The sequence below is a fragment of the Strix uralensis genome, chromosome 22 (genome assembly GCF_047716275.1).
Source record: "Strix uralensis isolate ZFMK-TIS-50842 chromosome 22, bStrUra1, whole genome shotgun sequence".
Classification (NCBI taxonomy): Eukaryota; Metazoa; Chordata; class Aves; order Strigiformes; family Strigidae; genus Strix; species Strix uralensis.
In genome coordinates, this window is record NC_133993.1 from 7,884,003 (window position 1) to 7,903,062 (window position 19,060).

At 39.9% G+C, this 19,060-nt stretch overlaps 1 protein-coding gene across 7 annotated transcripts in view; it reads left to right on the top strand.

Annotated features, from left to right (window-relative positions):
• TANC2 (tetratricopeptide repeat, ankyrin repeat and coiled-coil containing 2) overlaps nucleotides 1-19,060 on the top strand; it is a 290,476-nt gene that overhangs the window by 71,888 nt on the left and 199,528 nt on the right. For all 7 annotated transcript variants that reach the window (XM_074891795.1, XM_074891797.1, XM_074891798.1 and 4 more), the window contains one exon: nucleotides 1,441-1,539. In XM_074891795.1, coding sequence (XP_074747896.1) covers nucleotides 1,473-1,539 — 67 coding nt within the window. In that variant the 5' untranslated portion in view covers nucleotides 1,441-1,472. The remainder of the gene's footprint in view (nucleotides 1-1,440; nucleotides 1,540-19,060) is intronic.

Genomic DNA, 19,060 nt, shown 5'->3' on the forward strand with positions numbered 1-19,060 from the left:
CCCAGGTGGAAATTGTTTTTTTCTAGTCATGTAACAGTAGGATGCTTCGAGGAGGGGCTTAAGCTTTGTTTAGGAGCCCTGGGAATAAGCCTAAATACTGGCTCGTTGTGCTTTGATGTCGTTATGCAAGGCCTCAGAACGATGCCAGATGACACTCAAGCAATTCATAGATGCAAAGGAAATACTGGTGCTGTATTTTCTGTTTAATATTCATGCACGCCTACATACGTGCATGCAGACAAGCGTACCCCAAAATCTGTTCGTAGAATCTAAGAAGTGAATGGGAACTTCTGAACGTCAGGAAGGGCTGAAGTTCATGTCATCTGTGCCTGCTTACTGGTGTTACGGGGGTGCGCTGAGCTGCTGCCTTGGAATGTTAGTATCTCTGAGTAAGTCATATTAAAAGGACTTCCAGTGGCTTTAAATATGAACGTAAAGCTCTTTGAACTAGGTATTACTGTATTAATATACTTGAACATATTAGATAAATGTGATGAAACTCAAGATCGCATTTATTGAGCATCCACCAAGAAGAACCTAATATTGTTACAGGAAAAAAACTTGATACATCTGTGTAAGATGAATGTGTCCCTTGTAACTATGGAATATTGTGTTTACAATAGAACGAAGGTTGTGGTTTATTGTATGTCCTGATCAAAGACTCGTTACTATTCTTTTGGTCTAGTTAGGAGCTGCTTTTGTTGTTGCTGTTTTGATGGTTTACCTACTTTAATAAGAGGATGTTCCACCAGAACAAGCTGTCAGTGTGTCTGGTGAACCCAGAAGCTCATTCTTTCATCTTCAACAGCACAGAGACAACTTTTTTTTTTTTCCCCCAGACATACAGAGCAAGGAAAATATATGGATAATGTTTCTGTTTGATTTTTTGCATCAGTTAACTCCGGGTTTGAGTGGCTTTCCTCCACATGACAATTTATTCAACTCACAGAAGAATTTGACAGTCAACTAGCCCAGGAGCTAAAGACAACAGTTTTTGTAGTCTGTGGGTTGTCAGCAAGATTGATTTTTTTTTTTTTTTTTTTTTTTCTTCTGAGCAACGTGAAGGGTAGCAACTCTTCCTGATAGGTTTGGCTTTAATAGCAACGGCAAATGGAGACTGTTTGCTAAATGCAATGTCTTTCCCAGTTTAGTGTAATAATAATTTGGTCAAATAATTTGACAAAATAGGTGGGTTGTGCTAGCAGCGCTGGAATTGTGCTGTTCTGGAAATAGCCTGGATGAACGAAAGCAAACAGACTGGTAGGCTTTACATGGCTGTTGATTCCTCTTGTTAGGAAATGTATTGGCAAAACAGTTTTTCGTCATTCTAAGTTTTTATCTTGTTTTTAGCGCTTTCTTACCACTTCTCTGTAACGTTTTTCTGTTGACTAAATTGCAGTGTTGATTTTTTTACATCTGTTGTTTTTTTGCTTTACACAGTTTTGGGATACACACAGCGGAACAGGATCGCCATGTTTCGAAACAGTCTCAAGATGCTTCTTACAGGAGGGAAGTCAAACCGCAAAAACAGGTCCAGTGGTAAGTAGATGTCAACTCCTCATGCATGTGTTTTATTTACAGTTTTTGCAAGTATTCCTTTTACGTGTCTTTCGGACTTACTGTGTCTGTCTTCTTTTTAATGAATAGATGTACTCAGTTAACGATCTTGTAGACTTAAAACATCATCATAAGTCATTTTAATACCATGCTGTGATTTAAAATTTAAAAATATATGTGTATTTATTAAAAGACGTATGTAAACCATAATTGTTTTTATTGGAGATAAGATGCAGGGAAAAACAAATAATAGTTATACATAATCCTGTAGTTAAACTAACATAAAGGTTCATGTTTCAATTATGGAAATCTGGAAAATAAATTTTTACCCTCAAATTACTGTGATAACTTGTAACAGTGAAATCTTCTTCATTATAGGCAATAATTTTGATAGCAGTAGCAATTTTTTTAAATTTTTAAACAGGAAGGAGAGAGAGGAATGGGAAGAGATGGAATTGAGGAGAAATTGCCCAAATTTAGTCACCGTTTCTGTTAGTTTTCTTTTTCCACCGTCCCAGGAAAGGAGTTTACAGTTAGCACTGGTTCATATGGCTTGGTCTGTTTGATCCATGAAGGAGGTTAGGAGAGACTGTAATTGTGAAGAAGAACATTACAAAAATACTGATATGCTTTAAAAACATTTTTATTTAACTTTTGTATTTATTTCCAAAAATGGAATGTTGGCAGCGTAAGAGCTTTTAATTAGATCTCTCATTTTTCTTTTTAAAGCCATCTGGCAGCACATTTTGAATGTTTTGGGATACAGTGTTTAGTCGTGCTTGTGCGTCTGTGTAAATAGTGCATATGTGTATTCCATGGGAAACCACAAGTGAAGATGCAGAGATACAGCGGTGACAAATGCAGTGGAAAAAATGGGCTGTTTTCCCTTGGTTGAATCAAATTAATATGTATTTCTCACATTGCCAGAATTTTTCCCTCCGCTTCTAATATCTTACTACCCCAAGTTTTATTTGGGGAAGGGGAATTGTGTTTTTCAGCAGTATGACTTTGCTGTGTTTTGGAGTTGCCTGGTGGCGTCACTGACTTCATTTTAATCCTTAGATGTCAGTAATCCGTTAGTCTGGTTTCTGGTGAGAGTCCCAGTTTGTGTTGGTTGATCTTGAAGATGCCTGTCATGAGAAGTTTAAGCAGTGCATCATGGTGTTGACTTCCTTGCATTAGTTACTGTAATTGGTGTGTATCTCATAGTGGGGAAAAACGTCTATTTTGCAGAGACACCCGTAGTAATTCGAGCCTGAGGTTGTGGTTGTCATTCACTGCTTCTATGAAGGAGATGTTCTTTCCTTATGAACTCCTTAGTCTTCTGTTGCAGGAGTGGTTGATCTGAGGGAGGTACCTGCATAAAAAGATAGGTTTGGGGAAGACACACACGCAGACACTCTGTCCTTTTGTGATTTTGTATCTCTGAAGTATCACATTTACAATTTAAAGCCCAGGAAAGCACAAGTCCTCTGACGATACTCACAACCTTTGGAAAACTGTACATAGACAAATAATCTTAAATTGTGGTTTCTTTACAAAGCCGTATCTTTGTCAGATGTTCTGTTATCAGTCCCTAGTATTCCTTTTGGCTTATCTCCCAAAGCAATATTAAGGATTCTGTATATGCAGAGCTTTGCAAATATGTGTTTCTTATTTTGTAAATGAAAAATGTCAGTTCTGAAATAACAAGATTTGATATGGCTGTACTTCTGTCTTTGAGCCAAACAGAAAAAGAGATGGGTCTTCTTGAAAAAAAAATATAACAGTATTTAACAGATGAGGTTTTCTCTAATGACTATACTGTATGTTTAATTTATTGCAATTCTGCCTTTGAAGTAAGTTGCTTTATTGAGAAGTTCTGCTTGGCATTCTTCAGGGGAGGAGATGATAAGGTTTGTTATATTAACAGTGTCTAAATGGAAAACATCCCTCCACTGGAAAATAGTTTTTCAGATAAGTGTTAGTCTATCAAGCTGTAACATGACATGAGATGAATTCATTGCTGCCTGGGTTTTTTAAATATATTTGATTCTATATTTCTTCACAACATAATAAGGACAAAAAAAATTTATAAATCTTCCATGTCCTTTTCTGTGTAGCATACACTATTATAAGCCTGAAATTTGTTTTATTTATTTGCTCTGCAATTCTGGCGAACTACAAATTTGATGCTTTAAAAGTTGATAAAAAAGGCCATTACTTATCTAATAATATACAAAAGGAATTTGTCACCCTGTCACTGACAGTGACAGAGCACTCCTCCTGCGCTGGGCTGAGCAACCCCATGTGGGATCCCACTGGTTTGCTTTGCTTACCCTAAACCTCCGTGCTCTCCTCATCCTGCCTTCCTTCCTGGTCTCTGGGGATGCGAAGGAAAGGATCTAGAGGAATCCTCCCACCCCCTTGAATAAATGTACATGTATACCAACTAGGTCCGAGGGTTTAATTCCCCAGAACGTTTTCACGTGGGGAGTGCGTACCTTCAGGCCACCTGCATCACTGTTGCCTTCACTGTCAGGATTTTGTGGGGCATAGGTGGGACACTGGGGGTTCTGGATTTTTTTCAGCCAAGTGCTTCACAAAGATCAGGTATTTATTGAACTCTTAAGATTATATTTATCATTAACGTGATTTTGGTTGCTAATTAGAAGTTGTCAGTGATGTTTCCCTGATGGTTTTGGTGCTCTGATTTGCCTCGTGGCCTCGGACGGGCAGCGTGATGTGGGGGGTGGAGCCAGGGAGGGAGCGGGAGCTGCCCCCCAGCAGACACAGATGTTTCCAGAACAACCTGTGTTCACAGGGAAACTCAACACAGAGCTACACCCATCTCCGGGAATTGGGAACAGACTCAAAATTGTAAGTTCTGTGTTGTGAAAGTATTAGAGGTTTCAGGCCTGCTGTCGATTCACCTTCGTGTAATGATTTTAGATTACTCCGGGGGGTGACGGCCCACTCGGGTGTTTCCGGTGTGTGTGGGTTCGGGTGAAATTGCAGCACGTGTATCTTAATTTCCTCCACTCCAGTCATTTTGCATTCCAGTGAGGGAGTCAACCTTTGAAGCAGGGTTAAAGGTATTGTGGGTTTTTTTTTGGGGGGGGGGGGGGGGGGGGGGAATCCAAGTGAGCACACTGGCCTTTGAAATTGCAGTTCCTTTCATTTGCAGTGACACAGTTAGCAAACAGGGTCAGTGAAGTCAAGCTAACAATCCCTAAACGTTGTGATGTGGTTTTGATAATTCTTCATGATTAAAAGAACACTGGTAGTGGTAACAGTAAAATGCCTTTTTATTATTCCTCCTTCAGAAACTGCTGAGCAACTTCTCTGAAGAACTGTGGTTAAAATTTATTTTGACTCAGCTGGGGTGGGTTTTTTTCCTTTGGTACTCTTTATGGTATTGTGGTTCAAGAACACACAAAATATTTATAAAAGAAGAATACCAATTACGTGCGTATGAATGTACAGTTACATGCAGTAGTGCCAATTAAAATAAATGAATTTCTTCTGCAGCATCAGATTGTGTAATCTCCTGTGGTTAATTTTGTGTGTGTGTGTACTTTCAGGACTCTGCTGATAGGATTTCATAGCAGCGTACTGTATGCACTATAACTCTGTGTATGTGGATTTGTGCACATATTTAATCTCTTGTCTTAACAAAAATTCTCTTGTGACTCAAGGGCACTCAAGATGTTTTACAGTAATGCCTTGAGGACACCTTATGACTGCAGTAGTGTTTTGATTAGGCTGTATTTTCTTCTGTCATAAATGGATATTTCACAAAGCTGCCAGACAACAGTGTCTGTAAAGCTGAAATGTGATCTGAATACAGTTTAATATTACCTTTATTTTGCATGTCTCTGTAAATTAATTTAGAATAGAAGACATGTAAGTTTTCTGACTCAAGTTTGTATCCAGAGCTAAATTTACTTAGGATATGTTTGTTTTAAAGCGTAAAAGGACTCTGCTTTGCTCCGTCCTTTTATTCCTTCTGGCTGTAGATCCAGCAGATTATTGTGGCCAGAAGCCCTATGACTAGGGCAAGCAGTTGCATTAAAACCCTGCATTAACCCCTGCCTCTGCTGCTTCTCAGAAATTTTTTGAGGCTTCTTTCCTCCTAATTCAGCCCTTCCAGGGCAGTTCTCTTCTCTGAATCCAGAGACTGTAAGGTACTCTGTTGTTTTTATCTGTTTTATCAAGGACCTGTCTCATATTTATCTGCAGTTTGCTTGCTTATACTAAACATTCATTGATCTGAGTATGTATTTAATTAGTTTACATCGAATCAATCCACTAATATATTCATTCCAGTATTGTATTAGTGAAATAAGCCTGTGTAATGGATCCAATCTTTCCACCTATTATAATTATCTTTGTTTCTTTTCCAAGCAGATGGACTATTTCCTTCTTATATTATCACATTAAATTAATACTACTGTAAGAGTTCAGATTCCCTTTAGAACCTAGTAAAATTCCGTTGCAAAACTATGTGTTTTATTTGGTTTTATATTTCTCTTCACTTCGTGATGTGTAAATCCAGGAATTTGTGCCTTTTATTTCTGGCAGAGGCTGAGGTAGATTCTTAAAGTACTCTTGTCTTTTTTTTGCATGTTAAATTTATCTGAGGCATGTAATTCCTTATAAACTAGCCCAAAGGGTCTGCTTTTTTTCTTCTGAGTTAGTTAGGAATTGTATCTTACTTGTTCTTAACTGATAGAATGCACACAATTTTCATCTTGAGCTTACCAGCTAGAAGCCTGCCTGTCATTTATAATATTTTTGGTGCAGGATTTCTAAAACCTGTTCTGCTATCCTGGTTCACAGGAGAGCCAATTACTTCTAACTTCCAAGGTATTTATAGGGCCTTTTGGAACCTGCCACTTTATATTTTAATTCTAGAACTAAAAGAGCCCCTGTCAAATACTCTTCGCTTTTGATTCTTGCCTTTCTAAGATAAAAGGCATTTCGGTGAAGGTCTCATCACTGCTTTGCAGTGCTCCATGCAGTTTCTTATCTATCTGATCTCTTTTGGAAGTCTAAGCATAATTTTTACCCCACAAGAGTTTTAGAGGGTCACAACTGCTTTTTGGGTTTCATTTCTGAAAGAAATTGCTGAGTGATGAGATCCAGCTGGTGCATCCTATAGATGTTGGGATAACTTAATTTAAGAAGGTATTAGAAGTGAAATATTAAAAGACCTATCAGACGTACAGAATGTGTTGTGGTACTGAACACCAAATGTATCCACATGTTCAAGGTATTTCATCCAAATAATAATTCAGGCCATTTTTTCCCCAGAAGTTTGCTAGTTTTTCATAAGCCCATTTTTAAACAAGTCTTGAGTATGTTGACAAATCCATAGCTCCTCTGACCACAGTGCAGTCTTGTACTTGAGTTTATTAAGAATGAACTTGACCCTTCCTGAAAGTTTGTTTTTCATTTATGTAATTTAGTGTTCTTAAGAAGGAAGTCTATTGGGAAGGTACATGTGTACCCATGCACACATTTTTCTTAGGCATATTTTTGGTCAGAATATGTCTTGTTCATATACCAAGCCCTCTTCCCAGACAGATAAAAGATGCTTGGACAATAAAACTTCTGCTTCTCTCTTCTGCAGCTATCTCGGAGAGAATTTTAGCAGCTAGTGCCATATTATTCTAATATGTATTTCTTTACTTCTGATCCAAAATACCTTTTTTTTTTTTGATATCACCACAGATGTTAACCTAACTTGTTTTATAGCTCATAAATAATTCTTATTTGACAGGACTGTTCAGTCCTTGACTGTGTTTATAATTTTTTTATTAACTGACTCAACTGTTCCACTAGTGTTTATCAACCTGTATTGTTTTATGCTTCTGTGTGTGAGCATATGGGGGGAGCGGGGGATAATCCAGCTCTGTCAGCCTAAGCCTTGCCAATATTTTCACAAATTTGAACATCACCAGCTGTAACAACAAGTGTGTTGACTAAGGCTGCCTCCATCCTGTTATGAGTAACAAGCAGTGGATATTCCTACCCCACCTCTTCTGTTCCCAGAGCTCTGAAAGTGACTTCAGTACCTGAAGCACTGTTGAGTGAGTTTTGTTCCTGTGTCCTCTTCGTGGCTTTTTCCACTTTTTTCAGATTTAATGAATTGTTTTATTCATTATCTTTTTTGCTTTCATCAAATAGAGATGTAAACACTAATCTTCTCCTGGAGAGGGATTTTTAGTTCTTTCTCAGCATTTTCTGATTGTCATCTCATGGTGCTCTGTGTTATTCTTAAATGATTTGCATACATGAGTTTTTCAGAGCCATATTCTAAGCCTTCCCCCTTGCTTTGACCCTCCTCTTCTAACTTCCCTTATTGTGGTACACTTACAAAACTCCTTTTTTCTTTGCCCCTGTTTTCAAACCTTACAATATGACTTTACTCCATTTTTCTCATCATTTTAGCTCACCAGATGACTGTGTTTTACTGCAGTATTTCTGGAATCTGAAATATTTCAACTTCTTATGGTTTGTTTCAGTTAAATCTTCTTGCATACTCATCATCTTGTAGTTCTTCTCAGTATTCCCATTTTTTTGGGCTTTATTTCATGGGGGGGGATTGGAAGAATGCCATGTTTCTTAATGTCTGATTTTTATGATAAAGCAGCATCTCCCTGTCTTTAAAATGCTGTATTTTGGGCTTGTTACTATGAGGCTTAGATTTTGGGGACTTCTAAATCCTTCTTCCCCACTCGTGTTGTACTGTTCTCTTCAATATATAACATTGTTTGAAAGGCAGGCTCTGTGTGTCAGGTGTATTTACTGTTTTGATACAAGTGCAGTTCTTACTTAGTTCTTCCCTTTTCATTAAAGTAGCCTGTATCAGAGCTTGAAATGTTTGTTTGGGTTTTTTTCCCTCCCCCAAGACAAAATGAGTGAAAGAATCTTCAGTCTGTCCAATTTGTTCAAAAAGGTTAAGTTGTAAAATTAGGTACATGCATTTGGGGAGGTGAGAGAACGGTTTGATGTATTTCTTCTGTGCTGATTGCTCTATTTGTTTCAAATAGCTAAAAAAGAGAGGAAGGCATGCGCTGAGTATTTGACAGGATTGTCTCCTTTACAGCTGCTGGGAGCTAGTTGGTTTTTTTTTGCTGTTTCCCCATTTTTTATTTCTGTCAGTGCATCTACAAGCACTCCTTTTTCCTCAGTCATCCATATTTTATTTTTCAGACGTATTCCTACTTGCTGGTTTTTATCCAAGATTTATCTCTAGGTCAGTGAGCCCATTCTCAAGTTCTTCTATATCAGCTTTAATCCTTCTCAAACCTTTCCCTTCATTAGCGATTCTACAGATCTGATTGCTGAGATTAATTCACTGAGGTCCCTTCTAATAGCGGGGGCTGATTTGTCCTCCTGCTCTGCTCTGAATGCTGCTTCCATTACAGCAGCCATCTCCCCTCTGCTGTCCTCATATGTTCTGAGCTCTTTAACCCCTGGAGAGTTTCTTCTAGGGAAAAGAAAAAGGCTTTTTAAACCAGTCCTTTATGTGGGCATCCATTCTGCAAACAAGGGAATCGATTTTTGAAATTAAAGGGGTCAGGAGCAGTAATGTTTGCAGGTTGTGCCATTTCCCCTTCAGAGCTCTGCCTTTAGGCAGTGGTTGGCTCCTCTGACACTGCGCCATCGACCACCTTTTCTCACTCCAAACTTATCTGAAAGCCTTCACTGTGCACTCTTGGTTTTAGGCTGTCAGAAACTACAGTAACAATGATTTGCCTTTGTGGATTATACGTAATACTTGCACGGAGTGTTGTACTGGAAGAAGCAGTATTTGACCAGAGCTCATGGAGTTCACTGCTCTTCTGTATAAGCTTTGGTTTCATGAAGGAATGAACAAGACAAAGCAGGGGGTCCTGGTGATGGATGTCTGGGGCTGTGAGTAGAGCTGTGGAAGCTGCTCTTGTTTCTTACTGCAGAAGGAAGGTAGGAGGCTTGGAAGAAAAGAGGGAAACACGATGTTGGGAATATCTTTCTTCCTCATATTACATGGTGTTTGCTTCTACTGCATTTGCCAACAGTTTGAATGGAGCTGTATAGTGGATGTTGTAAGAAGTTTTAGAAATAATTTTTAAATGTCCTTGTAGATCCTTTTTTTTGGTCAAAAAGGTATTTTTATAAACAGAACTGTTCAGTTGTGCAACCTAGCTGCTGTAATCCCTGTTGACTAACTGCTGAACGCTGCTTAAAGAACACAACTGGTTTTTTATTGTACTGATAACTGCTAATAAACCTTTAAAGAGCTTTGAACAGCCTCTTCACGCAAAGAATATCAGTGTAGATAGTTTATGTGAAAGCAGTAATAAGGTTGTTATGAGTTGAAGCTCCCCAGTCATTCTCCAGATGCTTTCCACCAGAGCTTGCTCCTGGTGTCCCTGTATCTTCACAGGAGAATGTAGGAAGCTGGAAGGTACGTACGTGCCCTTGGCAAGAGGAGGTCTCCAGGGACTGGGAAACGGCAAGCGGTATACCCATCTAAGGGAAATACAGGCTTTGACAGCCTCAGCTTAGCCATGGGAAAAATGATGAAGACTTCCTCAATGCCATTTCCAGGCATGAAAGACAAGAAGGTCATTGGGAAAAACTGACACAGAAAGATTTATCAAGTTACAAATTGTGCTTGAGCAGCCTGATTGCCTTCAGTGATGGAGTGACTGGCTCAGCAGATGGCAATGGGGTGGTGGACACAGCTTGCCTTGACTTTGGGAAGGCTTTCAACCCTGTCTAAGACCCTTGTGGCCAGCTGGAGGGGATGTGGGCTAAATAGATGCAGCCTGAGAGAAAAGGTGGCTGGACTGTCAGGAGGGTGATCAAAAGTTCAGAGCTGTAACTGGTGGCCGGTTATGAGGAGCATTCCTCAGGGGTTGATACTAGTGCCAGTAGTATCTGGTGCCAGCTTTAGGGACAGCCTGGACCAGGGGTGGAGAGCATCCTCACCAAGTCTGTGGGCAGCACTGTCCTGGAGACAGTAGCTGATCGTTGGGGGTCAGGGGCTGCCAGTCCGAAGGATCTCGATGGGCTGGAGGAACCTTACGGAGTTCAACAAGGACAAATGCAAAGTCGTGCTCGTGGGACGGACTAACCCTGCGTGCAGGGGATAGATAAAGGATAATACTGTGGTCTTTGGCTGGGTGCTCATGAGGAGGGTGGTACCAGGGTTCCAGACCTTCTCCTGACAGGTATTTAGGTATTTAGTTGTAGCGTGCACAGAAGTAGAAGCATGTTGGCAGGTAAAGAAAAAGAGAAAGCAATCCCTGAATGTACGAAGGAGCAAAGAATGGTCAGTGCTCTCAAATACTGCCTCTGATTGAAGTTGAGTGCCAAAAATTGAGAGAAGTACTGTCTGTAATCAGTGTGCCTTAGATTTAGATTTGTAAAATGGGGATAATACCTCATCCCTTACCCTTGCAAATGCACAGTCTGTTTTTGTACAACACTTCGCTATTTTGATGACAAGTACTGAAAAAGAGCTCACAGTGGTTATTGATTGTTTTCAAAATCTTCTTACTGCATATTAGGTGAGTCAACATGAGCTTTAAAATGCGATGTTGCATAGGTGCTAAGCGAATCAGAAGCATCAATTTTATTAATAAATTAGCAGAATTTTTTGGACTAAGGAAAGAAATATCAGTACACTTTTATAGTCAGACTGTAGCAACACAGGTGTGTAAGGGGGACAATAAAATACATATATCCTGTGTCATTCTGGATACATCTGGGATTTGGTGGTGTTATTCACACAGATGAGGGGGTATGTAATAGCCACCTACAGCTGCCTTACTGTCACAGAGCCAGTAGAGGGAGTAGAAGTTTTCTGACAAATTATGTACCAACAGCTGTGCTGAAGTGCACCATGCTGATATGCAAAGGAGATAAAGTTACATTTTTCCGTGTCAAATGACCTTGCTTTCTCTTACTCCTCAAAGAAAAAGGTTTTATCATACACAATTCAAAAAGAATATGTACACTTGTGTCAAAAGAAAATACAATCAATTTGAGGTATTTGTGAAGCCAAACTGTTGGGAAAGTGGAATGTCCTTTCCAGGATGTCTGAGGAAACCTTAATAATTACCATATCTATAATGGTTTAAAAAATGCAAACAAGTCCATTAAGGACAAAGGTTTATATCTGTGGATTCAACTATTTAATCTGTGTAATCAGGAATGTCTAATGACTGATCTTTGGCTTTCTCTACTGGAACAAGTTGAGCCCCAGTTCTCAGGCAAGCAACAAACTTGGATTCCTTAACTTAAAGAACAATTTAAACAAAACAAATAATCTGTAAAAATGTATTTCTGGTCTGTATACAAGCAAACTAAAAGTAATGTTACTCACAGTTCTGGAAGCTTATTAAGTATTGAATGTTTCTAAGTAAAGAAATTATTTTAGAAATATTCAACACTTGCATGTTGATTTTTGTCATTTTACCTCAGTGTGTTGAATATATAATGTGTATTTTCTTGTAATCAGAATGTGATGTGGCACAGAAATAAGCAAACATCATCATGTACAGGAAAAATAATTAAAATGGCAAAAAGTTCAAGCTAAATATCAGGCTTTGTATTTTGTTCTTTCTGAACGTTGAAACTGTAATTTCTGTTTGCAGTGAAATTCTGCCTGCAAGGATTTCAAATTAATCAACATCAATCATAGAAAACCATAGGTAATTTCCTTTACTAATTAGCTGGTGAATTTTCACGTCATGTGACTTAGCACAATTTCAGTTCAATTTTCCAAGCAGTAAGTGACATCGATAGATGAACTGGGTGGATCTCTTACTCATTGTGTAACGTGCGAGTGTGCAGTACTACAGCAGGAGCCTGTGACTCACGGGGGCAGGTGAGTTGAATTCATCTCTTAGGAATGAATTCAGCTCTTTGCAAAATGTTCTTTCAAGGTGGCTTTTCACAACTTTTAGTACTAAATTTAGCTTTTTTTTGAGTCTGCATTATCAAGAGATTTGTGAAGGGCTTATACTTCAGTGTCTTTTCTCTGATTAACTTGTAGGAATAGGTTCAATGAGACCACAAGAGAATATTCTTTTAGCAACTATATATATATTTTTTATGCCATATAGGCAATACAAAGAATATAAAGTAGAAACTTCGAGTGACAGAGCATGTGGCACTGATGCTACAATGCAAAAGTCATGCTTTTTATATATGTTTGAGGAGAGGGAAGAAGGTTCTTCTAGGTATCCTTTGAATATTATAAAATACTGTGGAAGGAAGAAATATTAACGGCTGTGTGGGATAGAGGGAGTCTGTATTCCCAGTTCTATTGTAAAGTATCAGAATGCAAAATAAGCCTCTCGTCTCATAATTTCATTTTGTGTTTAAGCTTCTAAATGTGGTGATAAAAGTCAAGATGAGTCTGTAACAGGATGGCAGAAGGTATTATTAGGTTGTTACTTTATTAAATTTCATTTTCAATATGTTTGATTTTTCAACTATCGAGTTATAAAGTAAGCACCAAAGAATATAGAAAAAGATGGATGAGGTGTGATGACAGTCAGGAGAAGCTGTAGTTATTGCTCTGAAAGAAGCATTAGAATACCTCTGTATGTCAGAGACAGCTTTGAGTGGAGAGATTAATGTGCTCTTTGGCTATAAGGCAAGCTGAAGTTACGTCCCAAGGTGGCTTTAGCTTGATAGGATCTGAAATGCTAACCTTGAAGAGCTGCTGTTGTGACAGGAGTTGAAGCAGCTTTAGCCCAGGTATGTCAGATGGTCGTGAGGAGGTTTCTGGGACTTCAGAGTACTGCCGATTACTTAAGTGTTTAATCACACTTAAGAAACAATCTGCAGTTTCATAACCTGTTGCAAGAAGGCAGGAGCCTCATGAAACATGATTAGAGACTGCATGCTGATTCTGTGCTTCATGTGCAAACCATTTTTTGGATGTCATATACTTCTTTACCAGCTGGAAGTGCTCTCTCTTACAGCGTGGTAGGAATATTCTTGAACAAAATGAAACAAAGCCTTCTTCATGAATTATTTATTTATTTGATAAATGAAAGGTATATTGGGTTTGTGTGGCAAGGTTTTGGTAACGGGGGGGGGGGCTATGGGGGCGGCTCCTGTGAGAAGCTGCCAGAAGCTTCCCCCATGTTCAATGGAGCCAATGCCAGCGGCTCCAAGACGGACCCGCCGCTGGCCAAGGCCAAGTCCATCAGGGACGGTGGCAGTGCCTCTGGGATAACGTATTTAAGGGGAAAAAAACCCAACAAACAGCAACTTCAGCCAGAGAGAGGAGTGAGACTGTGTGAGAGAAACAACTCTACAGCCACCAAGGTCAGTGCAGAAGGAGGGGAGGAGGTGCTGCCCACGCTGGAGCAGATTCCCCTGCAGCCGTGGGGCAGCCCATGGTGAGGCAGCCGTGTCCTGCACCCAGGGACCTCCCTGGGGCAGCAGATGCCCACCCGCACCCAGGGAGGGCCCCATGCCGGAGGAGGGGAAGAGTGTGAGGAGTCCTCCCCCTGAGGAGGAAGGAGCAGCAGAAACAGCATGTGGTGAACTGACCACAACCCCTATTCTCCGTCCCCCTGCACTGCTCAGGGGGAGGAGGTAGAGAAAATTGGGAGTAAAGTTAAGCTGGGGAAGAAGGGAAGGATGAGGGGAAGGTATTTTAAAATTTGGTTTTATTTCTCCTTACCCTACTCTGATTTGGTGGGTAATAAACTAATTTCCCCAAGTCAAGTCTGTTTTGCCCATGACAGCAGTTGCTGAGTGATCTCTCCTTGTCCTTACCTCAACCCACAAGCCCTTTGTTGTATCTTCTCCCCCGTGTCCAGCCGAGGAGGGGAGTGAGAGAGCGGCTTTGGTGGGTGCCCGGTGTCCAGGCAGGGTCAGCTTGGTGCGGAGGTCGTGTTGTGAGAGGCTGCAGGAGGTGGGCACGGAGCAGTGAGTGTCCCTGGGGCCAGGCCAACGCTGCTTGTGTTGCCCACGCTGGCCTGTTAGAAAGGTGACTGAGCCACTTCACTTGAACCACCGCTGCTTTTCTGTGTGCCTACCCAGTTGCTGGATCCCCGCTGTCCTTTAGCTCTTTGGAGCATGGCTAGAGGGCAAACTGTGCCTGTTCTGGTCCATGGTGGGTGTGTTTTAGAATCATAGAATCATTCAGGTTGGAAAAGCCCCTCGGGATCATCGAGTCCAACCCTCAGCCCGACTCTACAAAGTTCTCCCCTACCCCACATCCCCCAACAGCTCATCCAAACGACCCTTAAACACACCCAGGGATGGGGACTCCACCCCCTCCCTGGGCAGCCTATTCCACTCTCTGACCACTCTTTCTGGGAAACATTTGTTCCTCATGTCCAGTCTGAACCTCCCCTGTTGCAGTTTAAAGCCATTCCCTCTCGTTCTGTCACTAATCCCCTGTGAGAAGAGACCAGCACCAACCTCTCCACAACATCCTTTCAGGGAGCTGTAGAGTGATGAGGTCTCCCCTCAGCCTTCTCCTCCTCACACTGAACAGTCCCAGCTCCTTCAATCTCTCCTCACAGGATTTATTCTCCAGGCCCTTCCCCAGCTCGTTGCCCTCCTCTGCCCTCGCTCCAGCCCCTCGAGATCCCTCTCGTATTGAGGTGCCCAAAACTGGACACAACACTCAAGGGTTTGTCTTCAGTGCTGGCTGCAGAGCTGACCCCTCTGGCCTTACGTGTCTGTTAATCAGATCCATTTTCATCGTTCTCTCCTCAGTATTACTAATCCTTATTAGTCTAAGCATGCCTTTACTTAAATTTCCACCAAAGATGTGGGATTTTTCCATATCACTTTTTTCCCAGTTTCTAAAGATAAATATTATTTATATTCACTGTGACTTATCCATGGGAAGTGTTGATACAGATTCTGGCATTTCTTTATGACACTGACAGATGTTGAAACCGTATCGCTTCATCCTAGAATTCTATTCAAGGTATGATTCATATTTTTATTTTTGAGGGAATTTTGTGCACTAAATATTACCCAGCTTATATAAAACCTCCTGATCTGTAGTGATTTGTTGATTCCATGAAGGCTCCTTTCTCCTGCATCCTCTTCCCAGCCTCCAGGGTTTTTATATGGCTTTTCCAGGGTGGCTTTTTAAATGTGGCTTTTGCAGCTTCCAGTTCAGCACTATGTATGTGAAGTTACTGGTTTTGGGAAGATGTATGTTTAACTTCCTTCATATAAGCATCTCTTTGATGCATTAAAGTACCTGTAGTAGGTGTTGGTGAATCAATGTAGTGTCATTATTACCTTCTCTTCATTGGAGTTGCACTTGCTCTTCCTTGTTTCTTTTCTCCTTAAGGAATAGTAAGTATCTAGTACTTACTAATATCTTTAATGGAAAAATTAATCTTTATAAGAGGATTGATTTTCAAGCTGTCATCTCTTTAGAAGTTTCTATTACGTGCACAGAAACTTTTACTCTCTCAACATTTGTATAAGGACTTTTTTTAATATCGGATATATTTTTAGAAAACTCATGGATAATTTTTGCTAAAGCTTCCATTTTTAAATGACCTATTTGAGGGAATTGTGGAACTTTTTTGCTGCAAGATCTTTCTGATGTGGAAGGATTTATTTTTCCTTTTATGTCATTTTCTTTTTGAGGATGTGATTGGTAGACAAACCAACCCATAGTCTCCTAACATACAAACACACCCCCCCCCCCCCCAAAAAAAAAAAAATCTTAGCAAGTTAGGGGACATGATTTTAGAAGAAGCTTGGGAAAGGTATCTACATCTTAGCAGGTGGTGATTTGGGTCATTTTAAGCAGGTTTGAAAATCAGCATCTTCTGTTAGGTGAGTTATGATAAAGTGGTGCATGAAACTGTTTGTTATACTTCACAATGGTCATCAGCCACCAACCCCTGAGACCTCTGTTACCAATTGCTGGTAGACAAAAAATAATCTGATGAACTGGACCTTTGGTCCATTCTTACAGTAAGAAATTAAGATTCTGGATTATCTCATGATTGCAGTATACTGATTTAAAGAGGCATTTAATTTATATTTTAATTTTCTTTTGTTACAATTTCAAGTGAAGTATTAATATATGAATTTACTTTTATACTTAATACAAAGTAGTCTGCTTTTAATTTATATTAAACCACTTTTTCACTGATACCACAAGAATTAGTAGTGCATTTAAATTATTTGTCATATTGTTCTTGTCTGATTTAAACAATTGAATCATCCACTTACACTTTTTTTAAGTATTCCTTGAAGTTGTTCACAGTGGAATATCTCATTCTGATCACTGAGTTGCCACCATTTATTAAAAGGAATAAAAAGCTATGGAAAGCATTCTTGGTGGTGTCTCTGCATTTTTATTTTTTTTTTTGTTTAGAAATTCAAATTCAAAACTGCGTCTGTAATTTTAATTAGTGTATTTACATGAACAAAACTTGTTTGAAAGTTTACAACAATGTTGTGGTATTAAATAGACATCTAGAAAGAGTTCAGTAGATCAAAGTTCTAAAATGTAAGAAAAATTTGAATTTTGTGTCTGAACATCACAGCTGCCTTTTAGTATTGTCTGCTGATCCAAATGACTGATGAAATGATCCTTAGCTGGGAGATGTTGCCCTGAAAGCTGACCTGCAAGATAAAAGCCCACTAGCAGTTTATAAACTGAATGTCCAGCTATTCTTTATCTTCTCTTTATTGACAATTAAACAAAGCAAGAACTTTTGCTCACTGCCTATGCCAGAGACACATCCTCACTCTTAAATGGAGACATTTGCCTCTGCTGGTTGTTCTTCATGCAACCAACAAAGTTTACCTCTGTTCTTGACACACTCCAGAGAGAAGATCATCACTTTAAAATAGATGTGATGTCGTGAAAATAAAACTGCTTCCTTTATTTTCTGAAGCAGCTCAGGAGAGGACGTACTGTTTGTTCCTACCCGTCCAGCAGCGCGCTTGGGAGAGGCTGGGACGGGGGGTGGCAGGAGCTGCACCTGAAAGCACTTCCATAAAATTAGGGCACAGTGAGACAAAAATCACATAAAACAGAGGCTACTTTGTAAGTACATAATGACAGCGAAGCCGGCATTGTCATAATAATTTGCTTATTAATTCAAGTCAGTTTTTGTAATTTTCTTCCTGTGTTCTTAAGAGAAATATTTCCCACACGGCATGTCGTAGCACTTCTAGTGGGATAGTTGTGGAAAGGTATCGTGTACTGGCTTTAGGCTTATTGATTCTATATTTTATAAACCCGTATTTTAGCAAAAGAGGGATGTCTTTTATTCACAGTGTGACAAGCTTGAACTGAAAGTAATTTTCATTTTACTAAACAAATTGATCCAGTTTTTAATTGGGATAAATAAATTCTTTGGACATGGGCCACTTTAAAAAAAGTATTTATAACTTCACTTTTGACAGATTTTCCAGATGTTCTTAAATATTGAATGAAGAGGAGGACGTAGGCTTCTCAGACACTTCTGAAAATGCTGTTGTGTGATTAGCTGTATTTTTAAGTGACTAGATCAGATTATTTTGAAATCTGGTCTTCTACCTAGTTCCTTTCAAATTCGTTAGGGTAACAAAAAAGGAAAAGTGTATTCTGGAAAGTTAAAGCAGCATCTTTTTTTCTGATTTATGCCCATTCAATGCATTCATGTCATAATATACTTGTTAGAGGGTTTTCTCGGTTTTCTGAAGGCAGGTTCTCAGGCCTCGTGGTGCACAAGAGGTTAATATCAACTTTGGGTTTTTTCTTTCTTCTCAAGACAGAAAGTCTGTTAGTATTTTGTAACTATACTTGGCAACAGTAATGATTTATCAGGGGGTGCTTTTTCCAAATGTGTCTCTTTAGGACACTGTGCATGAAAGAAATCCAGGCGGCTGGCCTTGCTCCAGCTTCTCCAGCAGAGAGAGTGAATAACGCAGCAGCTCAGGGCCAGGGAGCCCGATTAATCTCCTGTGAAAGGAAGAGGTCTTTCGGGCTCTGGAGGGGAGAAGCCAGGGAGAAAGGAGACTGGTAGATTCGCCTTGGCTATGTGTAAGGTATCCTTCTGGCTTGTGCTGCTGCTGGCAGCGCTGCCTTTGCCATGTGCTGCGGATAAAAGAGCGCTGACAACGGAGAGGATGGCTTGGCCATTAGTCTTGGCCAGTGTAGCACGGAGAGAACATTGTGAAAGAGCTCCTGCCTTTTACTTCCTTAATTGTAAAAGCCCCTTTCAGTGAGTGCGGATAAGCTCCCTTGAGTAAATTCTGTGTACTGTCAAAGATGTCCCTAGATCTTGGCTGCGGATTTGATCAAGGATTACAGAACGTCTTCACAGAGCACAGTTTCTTTGTGCTGATGCTTTACTTCCCCCCTATTTGCAGGTGAGTTGGGAAGTATCCTCTGAAGTCTGTTGGCTGAATCCTAGAGATGAGTGTCTTTATAACAGGAGAATGGCTCCCTGTTATTTCTGAACTGGAGGTATCTGAATAAATCCGATTTTTGAACTTTACAGGTTTGCAAGCAATTCCATGT